Source organism: Molossus molossus, unplaced genomic scaffold (genome assembly GCF_014108415.1).
Source record: "Molossus molossus isolate mMolMol1 unplaced genomic scaffold, mMolMol1.p scaffold_m16_p_21, whole genome shotgun sequence".
Taxonomy (NCBI): Eukaryota; Metazoa; Chordata; class Mammalia; order Chiroptera; family Molossidae; genus Molossus; species Molossus molossus.
The window spans coordinates 1,008,956-1,031,893 of NW_023425357.1; the positions used below are offsets into that span (position 1 = coordinate 1,008,956).

The following is a 22,938-nucleotide window of genomic DNA, read 5'->3' on the forward strand; positions in this document are numbered from 1 at the left end:
CTGCATCAGGTGTATTCCTGTCAGAAAGAAAAAATGAGGATCCCACCAAATTCTCTGTGTATTTATAATCTCCTCAATCAAAAGGCAAACACATAGATTATATTTCTTGAGCAAGATGGAATTGTGTGTGATACATACTTTGCAGGTAAGCCAGGTAGTAGAGGAAAAAGTGCTTAAGTGTGAGAAAGTGGTCACAAAATGTGACATCAAACTGGTAATAGCCATGGGGAGGTCAGAAAGTATAATGTAGCTTGAAAAACCATGTTTATACTTAAAATTAATGAGGTATCTAGTACAGTTCAGGTTGTTAAAATTTTTAATTAATGTAATTGGCTCTCAAAGAAATCTCCTCCAGTGTTGTTATGCTGAGGGAATAAAATTCTCAACACAGTTAAGGGTTTTCTACAGTATGAACTCTCTGGTGTCTAAGGAGGGTAAATGTGCGGGTAAAAGATTTCCCACATTCACTACATTCATATGGCTTTTCGCCAGTGTGAACCCTCTGGTGTTGAATGAGGGCAGAGCTTTGTCTGAAGGACTTTCCACATTCATTACACATATATGGTTTTTCTCCAGTGTGAACTCTCTGATGTTTAATAAGTACACTTTTGTAACTGAAGCCTTTCCCACAATCACTACACTCATATGGCTTTTCTCCAGTGTGAACTCTCTGGTGTTGAATGAGGCCAGAGCATTGGCTGAAGGATTTCCCACAATCACTACACTCATATGGCTTTTCACCAGTATGAATTTTCTGGTGTTTAATGAGGTTAAATTTATAGCTAAAGCATTTCTTACAAATACAGCATTCATAAGGCTTTTCTTCAGTGTGAACTCTCTGATGTTGAACGAGGATATATTTGCAGCTAAAGCATTTCCTACAAACACTGCATTCATACGGATTTTCTCCAGTGTGAATTCTTTGGTGTCTAAGAAGGCTAGATGTGCGGGTAAAAGATTTCCCACACTCACTACACTCTAATGTCTTTTTCCCATTGTGAACTCTCTGGTGATAAATGAGGGCATAGCTTTGTCTGAAGGACTTTCCACATTCACAACACTCATGTGGTTTTTCTCTATTGTGAACTCTCTGGTGTCTAATGAGTACACATTTGTAGCTAAAGCTTTTCCCACAATCACTACACTCATACGGCTTATCTCCAATGTGAACTTTCTGGTGTTGAATGAGGCCAGAGCTTCGGATGAAGGATTTCCCACAATCATTACACTCATACGGCTTTTCTCCAGTGTGAACTTTCTGGTGATAAATGAGGGAAGAGCTTTCTCTAAAAGACTTCCCACATAAATTACACTCATATGGCTTTTCTGCAATGTGTACTCTCTGGTGTTGAATGAGCCCAGAGCGCTGGTTGAAGGATTTCCCACAATCATTACACTCATATGGCTTTTCACCAGTATGAATTTTCTGGTGTTTAATGAGGTTAAATTTGTAGCTAAAGCACTTCTTACAAACACTGCATTCATAAGGCTCTTCTTCAGTGTGAACTCTCTGATGTTGAACGAGGATATATTTGCAGCTGAAGCATTTCCCACAAACACTGCACTCATACTTTTCTTCTGTGTGAACTCTTCTATGTCGAATGAGGCTGGTGTTATGTCTAAAGGCCTTCCCACATTTGCTACACTCATAAAGCCCTTCTCTAGAGTAAACACTCTGATGTTGAACAAGTTTGTGGTTGTGGTAGGAGGCCTTTTCACAATCAATTGATTCATGGTGATATTTTCCACTGTGAAAGGCCAGTGCACTCTCACTGGCACGGTGTGGATCCTTACTGTTAAGAGTGGCTTGGTGCTGTAGAACGCCTGTCACGACTGGAAATTCCTTCCCAACCTGCTGCCAGGTAAAAGGTGCCCCGGATACATAGAAGTGACTCCTGGTTTTAAGTGAGGTCCTGTCTGTACCTCCTATCCAGGGCTTCTTTCCACTGGCATCCCTCTGTTGCTGGTGAGTGAAATAGAAGCCTCTCACACATGCATCACTGAAGAATGCTTTATGTTCAGGGTTTGCTGCTTGGAACTCAGTCAGGTGCAAAATATCTTCCAAGACCAAGAAACACCGTTCACAGGGATGGGTCTTCTGGGTTGCTGGAGCTGTCTTAGAAGCCCTGACCTGTGATGCTCCTTCTATAGACATGCTCTGCTCAGAAGCAGTTTCCTCATCTTCTGTTTTATGCCAACAACCTGAAAGCAGAGGAATGCTAAGGACATGGATGTTTACTTTAGTGGGAGGGGGAAGTCCCATTACAAAAGCGCATCAGGTATAATATGCTGGTTTTATGGGATTGTCTGAAAATAAGAGACTTGGAGCCAGGATGAATAAGGTGCTTGTATACATTACTGGGCCTCTGAAGATCACAATATAGTGGAGACCTTGCCAGAAAAAGGACGAAACGACGGCATGACCAACATAAAAGTGAGGTAGGATCTCCAGCTCATTCTTCTACTGTTACTAAAAAAAACTTGTTAACCTTCACCCAAGGATATTTTTCTTTGATGTTTAGATAGAGGGTGTGTGAGTGCGCACGTGTGTGCGTGGGGAGGCCAATGGATTGTGTCCCACAAGACCCCAACCAAGGCCTAGGATCAAACATGTAACCCAGGTATGTGCCCTTGACTGTGTCAAACCTGTGACCCTTCTACTGATGACATGGGCAAGCTGTAGAAAGGTTGGTCAAGTTTATTCCCAGTAAATTTCAATGAGTAGTTGGCTTTTGAGGATTCCTTAAGGATGTATGCACATATCATAACACATATGCAGGTCAGTGTTGGAGACTATGACAGAGGGAACAGTGCAGTGAACAGGTGATGGACGATCACCACAAAGGTGAAGGTACTCAGGAGTCAAAAAGTCACAGATAAGCCCTGGCTGGTTTGGCGCAGCGGTTAAAGCGTTGGCCTGCGGTTCAGAGAGACCCGGGTTCGGTTCCTGCTAAGGGCATGTACCTCAGTTGCAGTTTGTCCCTGACCCTGGTTGGTCATGCAGGCGGCAACCACTCAATGTGTCCCTTTCATGTCGATGTTTTTTTCTCTCTCTCTCCCTCTCACTCTATTTGAACAAAATATGGAAAAATGTCCTCAGGTGAGGATAAAAAAAAAAGTCACAGATAAAATGACAAGTCAGTAAAGTGTCAAGTATGGGGACGAAAAGGTAAAAATGTGTTGTGGGTACTAGAACCTTCATCAAAACACTACTGGACACAGGGCAGGATTCTGACATGATCTCAACACAGCCTTATGTCATGCCATTTCCCAGCTGCCACTCACCAGGGACAGGCCTCCTCTGAAAATAGCTTGCCATGTCCACCTGGTGAAAAAACCAGGGTTCTCACTGCACTTTCTATTGCAGAATTACTCAGATCCTGAACAATCTGAGTCTTAATGAAAGACAACAGAGGTGAGCAGCCAGCACTGCCCAGACCAGCTCGGCACACAGTGAATTCGGGGGAGACAGCATTATAGACAAAAGGGAGATCTTACAACTACAGTCCATAGTTCATGGAAGTAATGACCATGACCTGGCACAGGCAGTCACAAAAAACCTTTAGCTACAAGAAGGGGACAGAAGTGGAAGCCACAGATCTGGAGACAGTCACCCTGCAAGGAAGAGGGTGAAGAGGTGGGATGCACTACACTGTCTGCCAGACTCCTGACTCCCAGACACTTCCTGGACTTTTATTTTACTTATTATTTTTTAAATCCTCACAGGAGGATATTTTTCCATTTTTATCTTCAGATGTGGGGAGGAGAGAGAGAGAGAGAGAGAGAGAGATTGAGAGAGAGAAATATTGACGTGAGAGAGACACATCAAGTGGTTGCCTCCCAAATGACCCCGACCAGGGCTGGGACGAACCGCAACAGAGGTTTGTGCCCTTGACCAGAATCAAACCCGCCACTCTTTGGTCTGTGGGCCGACACTCTAACTGCTGAGCCAAACCGACCAAGGCTTCCTGGACTTTTAAAGGCAACAGGTGTTAAGGAATGTTCAGTGTCAAGGCATGGCTCAGGGCACTCCGCACAGCTCAGCACTATCAGTCACAGCCCATATGAAAACAAAGTGGGTAAAATTAGCAGAGCCCATGGTCTGTCTGGCTGTGGGACAGACAAAGCTACTTCTGGAGAAAAAAGGGAAGGCAGAACACCACTTCAGGACACAAGAAGAAATGTGAAAGTCTTACCTACAGATGCTACAAGTGCAAAGATTTCCAGCATCACATCGCAGTACAGAAGTCTCTGAGCCTCATCAAGGAGCGCCCATTCCTCCTGGGAGAAGACGATGGCCACATCCTCAAAGTGCATATCCTGTCATAATGGAGAGAGTTCATTCCATGATCAGTTTCTCTCCTAGTATTTTAAGTTCTTCATACTCTCTGTCTTCCATATCCATTTCCTCCCTCTAATCCCCATACTAGAGATGATACCTGGCATTGGTCCCATCTAAGTCACGCCCTCCTTATATTCCTATTGATTCTGTCTTCCCACAACAATAGGCAGATGGGCACACAGATGATACCCAAGCTCTGGGTTTGGCATGTAGGCCACACTGCCTCTTAACATAGTGAGTGTCACAAAGAGGATAAGGAGAGAAGTTGGCCAGAGAGGGTGTGAATGATAAGACACTCATCTTGTCAGGCAATACCCTACGGTCGCCCCCTTTGTCCCTCCAAGACACAAAACACATGGCAGGCATCACCCTTTACCCTTTCGATCCCAATCCCAGTGTTCTGAGGCCATCCTTTTACACTACCCTCTGCACATAATTCTTTGAATCACACATCTCTCACACAGATACATTTCCAGAATCACAACTTTAATGGTAACACAGCCCAGCCCATGTGGCTCTGTAGCCGAGTGTCAACCCATGCACTAAGAGGATGCTGGCTTGCCCTGGCTGGTTTGGCTCAGCGGTTAGAGCGTCGGCCTGTGGTCCAGAGAGACCCGGGTTCGGTTCCCACTAAGGGCATGTGCCTCAGTTGCAATTTGTCCCCGGCCCTGGTTGGGTTGTGTTGGTGGCAGCCATTCGATATGTCCCTCTCATGTCGATGTTTCTCTCTCTCTTTCTCTCTTTCTCGCTCTCCCTTCCACTCTATCTGAACAAAAAATGGAAAAATGTCCTCGGGTGAGGATAAAAAAATAAAAAAGATAACAAAAAAAAAAAAAAAATTATGAGGATGCTGGCTCGATTCCCAGTCAGGGCATTGATGCCCAGGTTGTGGGCCCAATCCCCAGTGTGGGGCATGCATGAGGTGGCCAATCAATGTTCTCTCTCATCGATGTTTCTCTCTCTCTCTCCCTCTCCCTTCCTCTCTAAAATAAATACAGTCAGCCCTCATTTATCATGGTTAATCAGTTCTAGACTCTAATGTGATAAATGAATTTCCACAAAGTAGGATTCTTTATTTATATACAGTTGTTCCCTGCCACTTCGCCCTTTGACCTTTGTGGCTTCACTCTATCATGGTTATTTTTTTTTAAATCCTCACCTGAGGACATTCTCCCATTTTTGTTCAGATAGAGTGGGAGGGAGAGAGAGAGAGAGAGAGAGAGAGAGAGAGAGAGAGAAACATCAATGTGAAAGGGACACATAGAGTGGCTGCCTCCCACAGGCCCCAACCAGGGCCAGGGACAAACTGCAACCAAGGTACGTGCCCTTAGTGGGAAGTGAACTCTGGTCTTTCTGGACCACAGGCAGATGCTCTAACTGCTGAGCCGAACCGGCCAGGGCATTTATTGCGGTTTTTTCAAATAACTTTGACTTTTGCGGCTTCACTCTATCGTGGTTTGTCTCAAGCTGCGATAGAGTGAAGCCACTCACGAAAGTCGAAGCATGAAGTGGTGAGGGACGACTGTAAAGGAAAAAAATCAATAGAAACAGAAACATGCTGTGACAAGGACAATTTTTTCGTGATTGACAGCTTTCCCAAGATTCTAATTTCATAAACCCCCTAAATCTATCCCCTTTACCCTTCTCCCTTCCCCACACTAGTGGAGATTTCCAAGCCTGGGAGGCACTAAGGTGTCCACTATTTCATCAAGGTCCTACTGATCAGTTTATCAGCCCTCAAGAATAGGCAGGTGGGCAGATACGGGCATCAAAGCTCTGGACCTGGCAGGTAGGACCCTAACACCCTGAATTTCAGCCAGCTTCCAGGGGGAATCTGGACCTTGTTTTCTCCAGACACCATCATACATGGGTTCACCTTACATTCACTCTTATGTCAAAGCCAGGGCCCTCGAGCCAGGTAACCTTGAGATGCCTGCATTGCCTCAGGGTCTCCTCCTCAGTGCACACTCTTGCAGTGATGTTCTTTGACAGGACTTCATCTTCCTGTCCTTAACTGTGCTCCTCTCCCTTCTAGTCTGTTCTCCTCTGAGCAGTTTTTTAAAAACTTTAGAACCTTTGCCCTGGCCGGTTTGGCTCAGCGGTTAGAGCGTCGGCCTGCGGTCCTGAGAGACCCGGGTTCAGTTCCTGCTAAGGGCATGTACCTCGGTTGCAGTTTGTCCCCGGCCCTGGTCGGTCGTGCAGGTGGCAGCCACTCGATGTGTTCCTTTCACGTTGACGTTTCTCTCTCTCTCTGTGTTCCTCTCTCTCCCTCCCACTCTACCTGAACAAAAAATGGGAAAATGTCCTCGGGTGAGGATAAAAAAATAAAATAAAATAAATAAATAAATAAAAACTTTAGAACCTTCTTTCAGACACTATCTCTCTTGTTGGGGTCACATGCTAACTTGACAAGTTCAAGGAGGGCGGCCTTGCAAGCTCAAAGACCTAAAGTAACCACAAAAGATGGTATGAAATTAAAACTTTTTAAAATCTTATCTTTATTATTGAATGTATTAAAAATGTCCCCCCTGAAATTAAAACTTTTTAACTAAAGCAGTTCATGACAAGTAATCATGTGCTAGGCTGACATCTTCCCCGACAGAGGTCAATCTTTACCTTATCTGAGCCTGTCTATTGTCTTTTTGTATCTATAATAACTTATCTTTGGAATGTCAAAGTAATTTTCCTTTTCTCGGACCCCTCAAAGGCACTCGGTGGAGACCACAACTCCCCTCATTGTAACTAATTGTTGACTATTAAATATCCTGTACCTGCCCTGGCCGGTTTTGCTCAGTGGTTAGAGCGCTGGCACGAGGAGCTGAGAGTCCCAGGTTCAGTTCCTGCTAAAGACACGTACCTTGGTTGTAGTTTGTCCCCGGCCCCAGTTGGGGTCGTGTGGGTGGCAACCACTCGATGTGTCCCTTTCACGTCGATGTTTCTCTCTCCCACCCCCCAACCCCCAGTCTATCTAAAGATAAATGCAAAAATGTCCTCGGGTGAGGATAAAAAATAAATATCCTGTACACACCAATGTAAAAGATGTATGTGTTTATCATTTTACTTTTCATCCAACCCCAGAGGTTTCCCAGCTTTGCTTTCTTCCACCTTCCTAATCCATCACCAATGGATTTCATGTAACCCACTTGTATCCACTGTTTCTTTCTTTCTTTTATCCTCACCCGAGGACATTTTCCATTTTTTGTTCAGAGTGGGAAGGAGAGAGAAACATCGACGTGAAAGGGACACATCGAGTGGCTGCCACCCACACGACCCAACCAGGGCCGGGGACAAACTGTAACCGAGGTACATGCCCTTAGCGGGAACCGAACCCAGGACTCTTTGGACCGCAGGCCAACGCTCCAACTGCTGAGCCAAACCAGCCAGGGCTCCACTGTTTCTTTTAAGTTATTTATTTTTTGTTAATTCTCACTCCAGAATATATTTTTTTTATTGAATTTTAGAAAGAGTGGAGGGGAGAGGAGGGAGGAGGAAGGGAGGGAAGGAGGAAGGGAGAGAAGGGAGGAAGGGGGACAGAGAGAGAGAGAGAGAGAAAACACATGTATTGGCTGCCTCTGGCATGCTCTGAACGGGGGCGGGCTGGGGATCAAACCTGTAACCCAGGTCAGTGTCCTTGACCAGCAATCTACCCTGAGACTCTTAGGTGCATGAGCCAACTCTCTAACCACTGAGGATACTGGTCAGGGTGTGTCTACCCTCTTGACTGTAATGTGCAAAACTGCCATTCTCTGGAGCATTATCTCAATCACTAGATTTTGCTTTCTGGTCATTGTAGACAGTCAAGCTCAAATAAACTCACAAAAATGCTTCACAGGTTTGAATGCTTCTCACGTTAACCACCTGCAGAAGACACACCCAATCTGTCCAAAAGTGCTCTAGATCTGACTCCTGTCAAACTCTTCTCAGTTCCAGCCCTGGCCAGTTTGGCTCAGCGGTTAGAGCGTCGGCCTGCGGTCCCGAGAGACCAGGATTTGGTTCCCACTAAGGGCATGTACCTCGGTTGCGGTGTGTCCCCGGCCCTGGTTGGGTCTTGCACATGGCAGCCACTCGATGTGTCCCTTTCACGTCGATGTTTCTCTCTCTCCCTCCCACTCTATCTAAACAAGAAAAAGGAAAAATGTCCTCAGGTGAGGATAAAAAAAAAACTCTTCCCAGTTCCGATAAGAGAGAAAGGAAAACTGCAGGTTTCCAAATGAGCACAGCTTTCCCTCTAAGCCTTTGCACATTCTGGTACTTAACCCTGGGAGGACCTTACACATTTCATTCTAATCGTTGCCAAAAACAGGGATCATTTCATATAATCATAGATATGAAATGAAGACTCTGGCCTTGGTTTTTGTACTCCAAAGCCATAGAGCTGGAAGAATGGCACAAGTCTTAGGATTCTATATGTCCAGGACCGTAAGTGTGCGAAACCCTGAAATAAGCTCCACGAACCAGTACCCTGAGCGATTCTGCAGATGCAGGAATCTGTGGAAAGACAAAGGTCTGTTGAGAGCCTGACAACCACCGCCAGGGTCCCCGGGCTCAGGCCGCTCGTGCCCTTGCCCAGCCCTAGAGACAGGTGACTTCGAGATACAGCATTGCCACAGGGCTTCATCCTCAGTGCACACTCTTGCCAGTGACGTTGTCCTTTATAGGACTTCGCCCTGCGTTCCTCTCCCTTCTAGTCTGTTCTTCCTCTGAACAGCTTTGGGCAAATGTTAGAACCCGACCTCAGACAGTGTCCCTCTTATTCACGACCCTCCAATTAGTTTCCATGGCCTCAGCGTCCTGACAATGAATTGATGGACATATCAGGAGTTTCCCAGACAAGAAAAATCTAAAATACCTCATCACCACCAAACCAGTATAATATGAAATGTTGAAGGGTCTTCTTGAAGGAGAACAAAAATGTGAACAATAAAATGGCAATTAATACATATCTATCAACAAGTGAATCTACAAACAAAATGAGCAAGCAGAACAGAAACAGACTCATAGATAAAGATAACTTTTCATTGCTTGCCAGATGGGTGGGGGCTGGAGGGATGGGTGAAAAAGATGAAGGAATTAAGAACAAATTGGTTGTTAGACTGATGACCCTCAAAGGGAAGGGGGTAGGGAGGGCGGAATGAGATAAACCAAAGAACTTCTATGCATATATGCACAACCAGTGGACACTGACAATAGTGTGGGGAAGGCAGGAGGGGGGTGACATTGGGGAGAAGGTCAATAGAAAAAAAAGGGAGAAACATCTGCAATACATTCAACAGTAAAGATGAGTTACATAAACAAATAAATAAGATAAAATTGTTGTTTGTTTGTTTTTAATTGTTTTTTTCTTTATTGATTTAGAGAGAGGAAAGGAGAATGAGAGGCAGACAGAAACATCAATGAAGGAGAACGACTGGCTGCCTCCTGCATGCCCCTCACCGGGGATCTGGCCCACAACCTGGGCATGTGCCCTGACCGGTATCAAACTGGCGACCTCTTGGTGCATGGGTCAATGCTCAACCACTGAGCCATACTGGCCGGCAGGCGATAAAATTGTTTTTATAAAAAGAAAAGAAAACTGCTCAGGCACAACTTCCCTTCACCTTCCCCGCGTCCTTTAGACAGAAAACGGCCTGGGTTTCTGGAGTCCTTCCTGCTCAGCCCCCCCGGCCATGTGTTTACATGGCGGCTCCTCAGCCTGTCGCCTCCCCACGTGTCACCCACAAGCGCTCTCGGTCCGCACGCCGGGCCTGGGCTGCAGGACGTGACGGGCGCCCGTACCCGGGGCCGCAGGGCTCTGGGTGGGGAGCCAGGGAAGCGGGGAGGCCGGGGGACGCGCTCTCACCTCAGCCGGGCGCCTCAGCACGGCTGCCGCCATCGGACTCTGCGAGGAACGAGTTTCAAATGGGCCAGTTGCGCCTCTGAAGGCCTCAGACCCACCTGTGCACAGCAGGGACCAGTCCTCTGGCGCCTCCTCGATTGAGACGTGGCGCTCTACAGTCTGATTGGGTGAATTCAGCAGAGGCCAAAATGACCACCCCAAGGAGCTGGAAGTCCCGCCCCACCTGTAGGCCGCACAGAAACGCCCCACCCTGGGTTTCCATTGGCGCAAGGTGGCCTCTGGGTAATGTAGTTTCCTCAGGCCCACGGGGAGGTTGCTGGCCCTGCACTGACCTTGGAGGTCAAAGGTGTTGGGGCTGACTTCCGCTCAAAATGGCGGTGTAGGTAAACCAGGTAACTCGCCTCCTCCCACAACCACATCAAAATTATAACTAAAAACAGAACAATCATCATTCAGAACTGCCTGAAACAGAGCTGAATGGAAGTCCTACACCTACAAAATTTAAAAAGCCACATCAAGACTGCAAAGACGTGCAATTGCAAGTGGATGGATGTAACTTGTGATGTAATTTACAACTTAAGGAAGACCTAGTAGATTTTTTTTCTTGAATTATGAGAGATGAAATTGCAGCGACAGTTTTCTTTGTCACAAGATTGGTGAGAAAGTATGATAAACTGAGTACACAAATAGAAAACTTTGCAGGAAAGCTGATGACGATCTTGTTTAAAACATGCAGAAGCCACTGGCATTCTGACTGCCCTTCTAAAGGCCAAGCCTTCAGGTGTATCAGGATAAACAATCAGAATAAAGATCCAATTCTACAGAGGGCTTGTGCTGAAAGTAATGTGGATTTTTCTCACCTGGGTCTTCCAAAGGAGATGACCACATGGGTAGATCCCTTTGAAGTTTTCTGCAGGTATGGTGAGTAAAATCGTCCATTTACAGTTGCTTCTTTCAAGGACAGACGGGAGACATGGGAGCTTTCCCCACCAATCCACGATGCTGTCTGCAGAGCCTCACTAGACTACTCTTCCGGCACTGCCTCCGATGAAGAAAGTTGTAACAGAGAACCTCAGATAATTCCTAAAGGCAGCAATCCAAAGAGTATTTATCAGGCAAAGTGTGTTCCAGTTCTTCAGTATACGTTTATTCCTGTTCTAATTTTAAAAAGAATAGACTGAACATAAGAGCAAAGAAATAACTGGAAAACATGGAAAAAAACAGAACGACAAAGATTAAAACCACAGTATTGAAAAAAAAGAAAATGGTGTTGGGGCTGCCTTGTATGGGGGGCTCAGTTGGTAAGAGTGTCCTTCCGATATGGTAAGCTTATGGGTTTGATTCCTGTCTGAGTAGGAGAAAAGGCAACAGGAAGAATATCCATGAAACACACCACTTGGAGGTGGGGTGGGTGGTGGGAAGAGATAAACTAAAGAACTGATATGCATATATGCATAACCAATGGACACAGACAACAGAGCTGTGAAGGGGGTGGGTGGAAAATGGAGGCACAGCTATAATAATTGCAAGAATAAAGATAAATTGAAAAAGAAAAGAAATTCATCACTTGTTTCCTGATTCATGTGAAGTGAGAAACTAGGACTTATTTTTCAAAAGGACCCTGTGCAGTTGCCTAATGTGTCTATCCTCTGCTTTCAAGTTACAGTACATCCACAATCCAACCATCTTTCATACTCTACAGCCAGGACCCACCCTTTCTCCCCTGGACTGCCGAGGTCAGCTCCAGACTGGCCTTGCCTCATTTGGCCAGTGTCATCTATTTCCAAAGGTGCCACAAGAGGGATCCTATTGAAACCAAGACTTTCGCCCTGGCCATGGTGGCTTGGTTGGGGGTTCTCTGGAGCACTAAAAGGCTGCTGGTTTGATTCCTGGCCAGGACATATGCCCGGGTTGGGGGCACTTAGGGGGCAGCTGATCAATGTTTCCCTCGTGTCCCTGATTCTCCCTTACCCTTCTTCTTTTTCTAAAAATCAATTTATAAACAATCTAAAACACAAAAACAAAGAACATAACACAAGTTTTTCTGTTTCCCTTGTCATTCTGGAACACCCCCCACCCCCCTTCCCAAGACTTTAATGGTCAGAAAAAAGCTTCCCAAACTGCCTTTGGTGAAGAATCTGCCCACCCCCAGGCAGCCCATCCACTCCTTCCCATCTGTCCACGACACACTTTCAGAGGATGCAATAAAAATGGCTTACGAGGCCCCGTCTGGGTAGTACAGTTGGTTAGAGCCTAGTCCTGATATGCCAAGGTTCCAGGATCACTCTCCAGTCAGTGCACGTACAAGAAATCAATCAATGCGCCCTGGCCAGGTAGCTCAGTTGGTTAGAGTAACATCCAGATACAGCAAGGTTGGGGGTTTGAGCTCAGGTCAGGGCACAAACGATAAGCAACTGTCCAAGTAAGAAACATTCAAACTGGTAGAGAATTTCTGTGAGTTTATTTGAGCCAAAATGTCAACAACTGCCCGGAGGGCAAATCTCATGGGATTGAGAAAATGCTACAGAGAATGGCAGTTTTGCATCTTATTCTATATATTTCAATAAAAAGAGAAGACAAAAGGGGGTTAAATTAAATCCATTGGTGATAGATTAGGGAGGTGTTACAAAGCAAAGTGGGGAAACTTCTGAGATTTGATAAAGTACAATGTTTCACTTATTCTTTCCTTTATTGATTTTTAGAGAGAGAAAAATGGAAAGGGAGAGACAGACGGAAAGATCGATGAGAGAGAACATCAACTGGCTGCCTCCTGCATGCCCCGACTAAGGATTTGGCCCACAACCTGGACATGTGCCCTGACCAGGAATCAAACCGGCGACCACTTGGTGCATACCACACTCAACTACTGAGCCACACTGGCCAGGCATACCCTGACATTTCAAAGGTATGTTATCCTAGATAGAAAAAGACAATAGACAAAGCAAAAGAGTTTCCAGGTTCATGAATGAGAACTTGGACAAATTAATCACAGCATGATATGAGAAAAAACAATGTCCCTAAATGAGGTAGCCCTTCTTAGCTAAGGATGGGTCCTCTGAACCAACACTGGGTCAGCTCCATTACACAGAAAGAAAGGAGTGAGGATCTCACCAAGGACTCAGAGTAGACTTGGCCGGTTTCACTCAGTGGTTAGAGCGTCGGCCTATGGACCAGAGTCCTGGGTTCGGTTCCTGCTAAGGGCACATACCTAGGTTGCAGTTTGTCCCCGCCCCAGTTGGGGTCGTGTAGGTGGCAACCAGTCGATGTGTCTCTCTCTCTCTCCCCCCCCTCTCCCTCCTGCTCTATCTGAAGAAAAATGCAACAAAAAAAGAACTTGGAGTATTCATAATTTCCTCAAGCAAAAGGGAAGACAGGTCAGCCTCCCTGAGCACACAGGGGTTGTGACTGAGGCACAGTGAATAGGCGAGCCAGGTGGTAGAGGTCAAATGGCTTTAGCACCAAAAACTGGGAGTGACATCCATCTGGTAATAGCCCTGGACAGGTTAGAAAGTACAGTGCAGCTCCTTAAAGCTTCGCCTGTGCCTGGAACTCAGGAGGAATCTGCAACAGTGTATGTTCAGCTAGAAGAGATTTAGTTTTTGTTTTTTGTATTTTTTCAATCCTCACCGGAGGATATTTTTCCATTTATCCTCAAATAGAAGTGGGAAGAAGAAAGAGAGATCCACTGGTTGCCTCTCCCATGACCCCGACCAGGGCTGGGGACCAAACAACAACCGAGGTATGTGCCTTTGACCGGAATCAAACCAGAGAGACCCTGTGGTCTGCAGGCCGATACTCTAACCATTGAGTCGAATGAGCCAGAGCTTGCTAAAAGGGATTTAAATTCAGGTAAATGGCTCTGAGTGTCCTCCTGCGTTGTTATACTGAGTGAGGAAATAAAACATTCCCAGCACATTTAAGACTTTTCTCCAGTGTGAAAACTCTACTGTCTAAGATTAGATTTGAGTCTAAAAGATTTCCCACATGAACTACACTGATAAGGTCTTTCGCTAGCATGAATCTCTGCTGTTTAGAAATGGTTAAAGAATTTCTTACATTCTCCCTACTCATTTTTTTTTAAATCCTCACCCAAGGATATTTTTCCATATATCTTCAGAGAGAATGGGTGAGAGAGAAACATCGACATGAGAAAAACACATCGACTGATTGCCTCCCGCACGACCCCAACCAGGTCCAGGGATGAACCACAACCGAGGTACATACCCTTGGCCAGAACTGAATCCGAGACTCTGGTCTACAGGCCGACTCTCTAACTGCTGAGCCAAACTGGCCAGAGCCATTCTCCATACTCATAATGCTTTTCACCAGAGTGAATTTTCTGACATCGAATGAGGTTAAAGATTTGCCAAGCTGTGGCTGGGTAGCTCCGTTGGTTAAAGCATTGTTTCAATACACTAAAGTTGTGTTTTAGATCTGCACTCAGGTCACATACAAAACTTAATATAGCCCTGGCCAGTTTGGCTCAGCGGTTGGAGCATCAACCTGTGGACCAGAAAATCCTGGGTTTGGTTCCCCCTAAGTGCACGTACCTTGGTTGCAGTTTGTCCCCGCCCCGATTGGGGTCGTGTGGCTGGCAACCACTCGATGTGTCTCTTTCACGTTGACGTTTCTCTCTCTCTGTTCCTCCCTCCCGCTCTATCTGAAGGTAAAAAAAGAAAAAAATTAACTAATATAGCCTGGCCCATGTGGCTCACTGGTTGAGTAATGACCCATGTACCAAGAGGTTGCCGGTTTGATTCCCAGTCAGAGCACATGCCCAAGTTGTGGGCCCAATCCCCAGTGCGGGGCATGCTGGAGGTGGCCAACTGATGTTCTCTCTCATTGATGTTTCTATCTCTCTCTTCCATCTTTGTTTCCCTCTCTCTCTAAAAAATAAAGGAAAAAAAAATTAGTTAACTAATATATGCATTAATAACCTGAACAAATCGATATTTCTCTTCTCTCCTTCCTTTTTCTAAAATCAATAAAGAAAAAAATTAGTCCAAAGTTTTTCCGACATCCACTTTACTCATAAGTTTTATTTTTTTATATATTTTTTTGGTACGTGCCCCTAGCGAGAACCAAACCCAGGACTCTCTGGTCCACAGGCCGACGCTCCAACAGCTGAGCCAAACCGGCAAGGGCTCATAAAGTTTTTATCCATTGTAAACTCTGTGGTGTTGGAAAAGGCTGGAGCTCTTTGTAAAAATCTTCACACATTCACTATACTGATAGGACTTTCACCAGTGTGACCTCTGTGGTGGTCAATTAGTTTAGAGCTTTGGCTGATAGACTTCCCACAGTCCCTACACTCGTATGGCTTTTCTGCAGTGTGAACTCTCTTGGGTTGAAGGAAGTGAGATTTGCAGTTAAAAGATTTCACAAATACACTACTTTCACAGCTTTTCTCCAGTGTGAACTCTGGTGTTGAGAGAGGGCAGAACACTGGTGGAAGATCTTCCCATAATCACTTCACTCATGGCTCTTCTCCAGTGTGACATCTCTGGTGGTCAGTGAGTCTAGCATTTTGGCTGAAGAACTTCCCACAATCTTGACACTCAAATGGCTTTTACCCCGAGTGAACTTCCCTATGTTGAAGGTGATGGTTTTGTGGAAAGGTTTTCCCATATTTGCTGCACTTATAAGGCTCTTCTCCAGTGTGAACTCTCGTGTTTAACAAGGTAATATTTACGGATAAAAGATTTCCTACATTTACTACATTCATAGGCCTTTCCCCAGTGTGACCTCTGAGGTGTTCAGTGAGATTAGAGCTTTGTCTGAGGGACTTCCCACAATAACTATACTCACAGTTTTTCTTCAATGTGATATCTTTTGTGGTTAAAGAGGTGATCTTTGCACTTAAAACATTTCCCACATTCAATACACTCATAAGGAATTCCAACACTGTGACCTTTGTGATGTTCAATGAGCTTAGCTATGTCTGAAGGACTTTCCACAATCACTACACTTATGTAGCTTTTCTCCAGTGTCAAATCTCTGATGTTGAATGAAGACAGGTTTCTAACTAAAGCATTTGCTACGAACACTGCACTCACATGGCTTTTCTCCAGTGTGAATTCTCTTGTGTTGAATGAAGCTAAAGCACTGGCCGAAGGACTTCTGACAATCACTACACTCATAAGGCCTTTCTCCAGATTGAACTTTCCTGTGTCAAATAACATTAACATTTTGTCTAAAGGCCTTCCCACTTCTGCTGCACACAAAAGACCTCCTCCACAGTAGACACTCTGACCTTGAACAAGTTTCTGGTTGTGGCGGGCAGCCTTTTCACATTCACCCCACTTGTGATTACTTTTCCCACATCAAACGGCCTGCCCACTCTCACTGCCCCAGTGGGAATCTGCACTGTCAGAAGAACACTGGTGTTGGAAATGGCCTAAAATAGCTGGGAAGTTTGCTCCCACCTCCCTACAGGTGCAAGGAGCCTTTGATATGTGGAAGCTGCACCTGGTAACAAACAAGGCCCTGTCCATATCTCCTTTCCGGGGCTTCTCTGCACTGCCACCCTCTGTAGCTGCTGACGGTCTGCACTGAAACAGAAGCCTGTCACACATGCATCACTGAAGAATGCTTTCTTCTCCAGGTATGCTGCTTGGAACTCAGTCACGGGCAAAATAGCTTTCAAGACTGAGAAGCAACGCTCACAAAGATGGGTTTTCTTGCTTGCCGGAGCTGTTTTAGAAGCCCTGACCTGTGACTCTCCTTCTACAGATACACTCAGCTCAGAAAGGGCTTCCTCATCTTCCAATTTATGGGAACAATTTGAAAGCAGAGAAATGATGAAGACACTGATGTTGACTGTAGTGGGAGGAGCAAGTCCCATTACAAACGTGTGTCAAACATAACATGCTGGTTTCATGGGATTGTCTGAAATAAGAGACCTTGGGGCAGGTCCTCTGTGTACTAATGGGCCTCTGAAGATCACAAAATACTGGACATCACCAGAAAAAGGACACAAAGATGGCATGCACCACATGGAACAGAAGGGAGATATGCAACTTATGCTTCTGCTAACAGCATTCGGCAGGGCTGTTCTGCTGGTGACATGGGTATCTGTACAGAGGTTGGTTATATCCGGTTGTCAGTAAAATTCAATAAATGAGTAGCTGGTGTTCAAAGACTATTTAAGGATGTATGCACACATCACAACGCATTCACAGGTATTGTTGCAGAATACTGCAAAGGGAGCAGTGCAGAAAAGTAGGTGATGCATGGAAACCACAAAGGTGAAGGTAGGCAGGAATCGAGAATTCATAGATAAAATGACAAGTAGGCAAACGATTATGAAAATGAAGAGGTAGAAATACGGTGCGGCCAGCAGAACTTGCTCTAAAACACGACTGGACGCAGAGCAGGTACCTGGTATGATCTGAATACAGCCTTTATGTGATGCCCTCTTCCAGCTACCACTCACCATGGGCAGGCCTCCTCTGAGACCATGTTGTCATGTCCAACCTGCGAAAAAACCAGGGTTCTTCCTGCACCTTCTATTCTAATAGTTGCACCTTTTACAACTACTCAGAACCTGAATGATTCAAATCTTACTGACAGAAAACAGAGGTGGGCAGCCAGCCCTGGCCCAGAGAAAAACAGCATACACTAGTATTGAGGGGGAAAAATATTACAAACAACAACTGAAGGTGGGTCTTATAAGAAAAGCTCATGGTTCATGTAACTATGACCATAACTCGGCACAGCCAGTACCAAAGAATTGTTGGCTAAAGGAAGGGGGCAGCCCTGGCCAGTTTGGCTCAGCGGTTAGAGCATCAGCCCATGGACCACAGAATCCCAGGTTCAGTTCCTGCTAAGGGCATGTACCTTGGTTGCAGTTTGTCCCTGGCCCCGGTTGGGGTCATGTGGGTGGCAACCAGTTGATGTGTCTCTCTCACATTGATGTTTCTCTCTCTTCCCCCCTCTCTCCCTCCCACTCTATCTGAAGATAAATGCAAAAATGTCCTTAGGTGAGGATAAAAAACAAATTAAATTAAAAAAATAAATAAAGGAAGGGGGCAGAACTGGAAGCCATGGTCTGAAAATATTCACCCTACTAGGGAGAGAGGAAGCAAGGTGGGATCCATTAACCTGTCTGTGAGACTGCTGACTCCCACATACTTCCCAGCACTGTTTCAAGCAATAGGAGTTAGGGCTGCTTCAAAGAGTCATTGCTCAGGGCACCCCACATAGCCCAGCACTGACAGCCACCACACATATGACAGGAAAGTGGGAAATTAGCAGAACCCATGGTCTGACTGTGGGAAAGACAAAGCTCCCTTTGGAGAAAATAGGGAGGCAGGATATCAGCTCAGGGAGGGATGGGAAGGTCTTACCCACAGGTGCAAAAAGTGCAAAGATTTCCAACATCACATCGCAGTACAGAAGTCTCTGAGCCTCATCAAGGAGCCCCCATTCCTCCTGGGAGAAAACAATGGCCACATCCTCAAAGTTCATACCCTGTCATAACAGGGACAGTTCATTCCATCATCAGTTTTTCTCCTGGGATTCCAAGTTTCTCATAGCCTCCACTCTCCCCATCCATCTGCTCCATCTACTCCCCACCGTCAAAGAAGATTACAGGCCTTGGTGCCATTGAAGTTACTCTCTCCTTATACTTTTTTTTTTTTTGGTGGTACGTTCCCCTAGCGGGAACCGAACCTGGGACTCTCTGGTCCATAGGCCGACGCTCAACTGCTGAGCCAAACTGGCCAGGGCTCTCCTTATACTTTTATTAATACTCTGTCTTTCATAAAAAACAATATGCAGCCCTGGCCGGTTTGGCTCAGCGGTTGGAGCGTCGGCCTGCGGTACAGAGAGACCCGGGTTCGGTTCCCGCTAAGGGCATGTACCTCGGTTGCAGTCTGTCCCCGGCCCTGGTTGGTCGTGCGGGTGGCAGCCACTCGATGTGTCCCTTCACATCGATGTTTCTCTCTCTCTCTCTTCCTCTCTCTCCCTCCCGCTCTATCTGAACAAAAAATGGAAAAATGTCCTCTGGTGAGGATAAAAAACAACAACAAAAAAAACCAATATGCAGATGGTAACTATTACATGAGCTCTGAGCCTGGAATGTGGGCCAAATTGCATACAGTCAATATGGCAAGTGTCAAAAACATTGGTTAGGGAGAGAAATTTGTTTTATTTTATTTTATTTTTATTTTCACCCAAGGGCATGTTTGCATTCATCTTCACACAGAGCGAGAGGGAGACAGGGAGGAAGAGAGTAAGAGAAACATCAATGTGAGAGAGACACATGGACTGACTGCCACCCACATGACCCCAACCGGGGCCGGGGACAAACTGCAACCGAGGTACGTGCCCTTAGCGGGAACCGAACCCGGGTCTCTCTGAACCGCAGGCCAACTCTTTAACCCCTGAGCCAAACCAGCCAGGGTGAGAAATCTGTTTTAAAGAGTGATTTGACACTGAGCTTCTTAGGAAATAACCCTGTGGACCCCAGATTATCTCTCAAGACAGGAAAACATGGCAACACCCTTCACTCATATGACCCGAATCCCAGGACCCTGAGGACACGCGTTTACACTACCCTCTCCACATAATTCTTTTTTTTAATTTTTTTTATCCTCACCCGAGGATATTTTTCCATTTTTTGTACAGACAGAGTGGGAGGGAGAGAGAGGAAGAGAGAGAGAGAGAAACATTGACGTGAAGGGTCACATCGAGTGGCTGCCACCCGCACGACCAACCAGGGCCGGGGACAAACTGCAATCGAAGTACGTGCCCTTAGCGGGAACCGAACCCGGGTCTCTCCGGACCACAGGCCAACGCTCTAACCGCTGAGCCAAACTGGCCAGGGCTCCACATAATTCTTTGAATCACACACCTCTCACACTGCAACATTCCCAGAGACACAACTTCAAAGGTAACACAGCCCTGATATCACAGGGACAGTTGGTTCCCTGATCAGCTTCTATCCCATGATACTAATTTTACCCCCTCACTAATCTATCCCCTGCTTATCCTTCTCCCAGTATCACTGATGTCCACTACCTCATCGAAGTCCTATTGAGCAGTGTTATCAGCAATAAAAATAGGCAGATGGGCAAATAAATGACATTTATGCTCTGGACCAGGCAGGTAGGACCACAACACCCCCTCTTAAGGCAATTACCAAGGGTTCCTATGTTGTTTCTTCCAGACACCACCAGACATGGGCTCTTCCTTCATCCACTCTTTTTTTTTTATCCTCACCGGAGGATATTTTTTGTTCAGATAGAGTGGGAGGGAGAGAAAGAGAGAGAAACATCACGTGAAAGGGACACATTGAGTGGTTGCCATCCATACAACCCAACCAGGGCCGGGGGCAAACTCCAACAGAGGTACATGCCCTTAGTGGGAACCAAACCCAGTTCTCGCTGGTCCAAGGGCCGATGCTCTAACCGCTGAGCCAAACCAGCCAGGGCTAAACTATTAATTTTTAATGAGAGAGAAAGTAGAGACAGAGAGAGAAACATCAATTAGTTGCCTCCACTACACATACCCAAGTGGGGATCAAACCCACAACCCAGGTTATGCGTCCTGACCAAAATTTGAACACAAAATTTTTTTGGTGTACAGGACAATACAACAACTGAGCCACCTAGCAAGAGCTTATCTATAATCTTTGTGGTGACACAAACCTTCTGCAACCATAGTCCCCAGCAAGTAAACCAGTCGTCTGGCTAAACATCTTTTACATGGACAACTACTTGACCAGGATCCCCTCCCCTCTTAAAGTGATCTACAGCTTCTTCCTGGTGCATATATTCTCCACTACCTTTTAGAGAACTCTCAATCCTGAACTTCTAAGAGCTTCAGACACTCATGACCTGATCTCTGAAACACTTTATACTCTCAACAGGCCAAAGATTAAACTCCTGAGAGGCCCCAAAAATGTTACTCTTACTACTATGGATTTCGTCATCTCAGTTGATGGTACTTCCATACTGCCACCCGCTAAAAGTGAACCTTTAGCCCTGGCCGGTTTGGCTCAGCGGTTAGAGCGTCAGCCTGCGGTCCTGAGAGACCCAGTTCGGTTCCCGCTAAGGGCGCGTACCTCGGTTGCAGTTTGTCCCCGGCCCTGGTCGGTTGTGCGGGTGGCAGCCACTCGATGTGTTCCTTTCACATCGATGTTTCTCTCTCTCTCTCTGTTCCTCTCTCTCCCTCCCACTCTACCTGAACAAAAAATGGAAAAATGTCCTCGGGTGAGGATTAAAAAAAAAAAAAACAATAAAAGTGAACCTTTAAGCTTTCTCTGACTCTTACCTCTCTCTCTCTTTCTCTCAACCTCAAAATTAGAAAATCGCACACATACTGTTCTGCCACAGCACAGGGTGACAAATGAGACCTGGGTCAGATCACCTGCCTCCACTGCTTCAAATCTCCCATTGCTCCCATTACCTGTAGATCATATGCCCAATTTGTCAAAAAGCTGCTTTAGAACTGACTCCTGTCCCACTGTTCCCAGTTCCCATAAGCCAACTCAGCCACCCTTGCAAGCCTTTGCTCAGTCTGGTACCTATACCTGGGAGGACCTTCCACATCTCACTCCACTGGTTGCCAAAAACAGGCACAAATTCTTATACCTCGGGAACTTAGGATTCTGGGTTTGGTATATGTTCAAAGTCCGAGACCCAAAGGCAGGCAGTGTGGCTCAACGGTCCCAGGACACTATGTCAGAGACCATGAGTGTGTGAGTCCCTCAAATGAGTTCCACAAACCAGTACCCTGAGGGATTCTGCAGGTGCAGGAATCTGTGGAAAGACAAAGGTCTGTTGAGAGCCTGGCAACCACCGCCAGGGTCCCAGGACTCGGGCCACTCGGTGCCCTGGCGGGGCCAGGTGACCTCGAGATGCCTGCACTGCCTCAGGGCCTCATCCTCAGCGCACACTCTTGCCAGTGACGTTGTCTTTCACAGGCCCTCACCTCCTGTAATACCTGCGCTCCCCTCCCTTTAGCCTGTCCTTCCCCTGAGCAGCTTTGGGAAAACGTCAGAACCCGGCCTCAGACAGTGTCCCTCTCTTGTTCAGCCGCCTGTCCCTCTAACACATGTCACAGCTTGTGTCACCCACGAGCGCCTCACTGTGCAAAACGCCTGAGAGGCAGGAGGTGACGGCGCGCGCACCGGGCTGCAGGGTTGGGCCGGGGGGGCGGGGAGGGCCCGGGGTCGCGCTCTCACCTCAGCGCGGCCGCCGCCACCGGGCTCTGCGGGGGGAGGGGCGGTCTGCGAGGTGCGGAGGTTCCAGTCGAGCCCGTTGAGACTCACCCACCTCGGACCCGCCTCTGCACAGCGGGGACGACTCTCTAGCGCTCCCTCGTTTGCGACCAGGGGAGCTGCAGCTGGGAGCTCAGACCCGGTGCACCAACGGGAGAGGCCAAAATGACCGCCACAAGGAGCACACCGGAAGTCCCGCCCCGACGCCTGCGCAGTACACAAATGCCATGTTGGGCCTTCACTGGCTAAATCCGCCATCTTAGTGCGCACTTCCCTCTGGGTAATGTAGTTTACTAGCCAAACGTGAGCCGTTAGGGTTGCACTCACCGCCTGGGGAGATTAAAGTCCTTGTACAGCCCTGGTTGGAGCATCGGCCTGCGGTCCGGAGAGACCCGGGTTCGGTTCCCGCTAAAGGCGCGTACCTCGGTTGCAGTTTGTTCCTGGCCCTGGTTGGCTGTGTGGGTGGCAGCCACTCCATGTGTCCCTTTCGCATTGATGTTTCCCTCTCACTTTCTCTTCCTATCTCTCCCTCCC

At 46.7% G+C, this 22,938-nt stretch overlaps 1 protein-coding gene and 2 pseudogenes across 3 annotated transcripts; 1 reads left to right on the forward strand and 2 right to left on the reverse strand.

Annotated features, from left to right (window-relative positions):
• Nucleotides 1–355: 355 nt before the first annotated feature.
• Nucleotides 356–18,562, reverse strand: LOC118638547 (zinc finger protein 189-like). Of its 3 annotated transcripts, XM_036274549.1 has the most exons (5): nucleotides 11,039–11,316; nucleotides 4,197–4,320; nucleotides 2,154–2,202; nucleotides 887–1,538; nucleotides 356–793 (listed from the first exon to the last, which is right to left on the reverse strand). In XM_036274549.1, exons 2-5 carry the CDS (start codon nucleotides 4,315–4,317, stop codon nucleotides 392–394), a joined length of 1,224 nt encoding a protein of 407 aa, XP_036130442.1. In that variant the 5' UTR covers nucleotides 4,318–4,320; nucleotides 11,039–11,316; the 3' UTR covers nucleotides 356–391. The 3 variants fall into 3 exon arrangements, with proteins under 3 accessions (XP_036130442.1, XP_036130441.1, XP_036130440.1); XM_036274548.1 differs by adding an exon at nucleotides 18,527–18,562 and having other exon boundaries at nucleotides 356–2,202; nucleotides 11,039–11,261; XM_036274547.1 differs by lacking the exon at nucleotides 11,039–11,316 and adding an exon at nucleotides 10,182–10,230 and having other exon boundaries at nucleotides 356–2,202.
• LOC118638784 lies at nucleotides 10,790–11,505 on the forward strand (annotated as a pseudogene).
• Nucleotides 15,655–22,504, reverse strand: LOC118638786 (annotated as a pseudogene).
• Nucleotides 22,505–22,938: the final 434 nt, after the last annotated feature.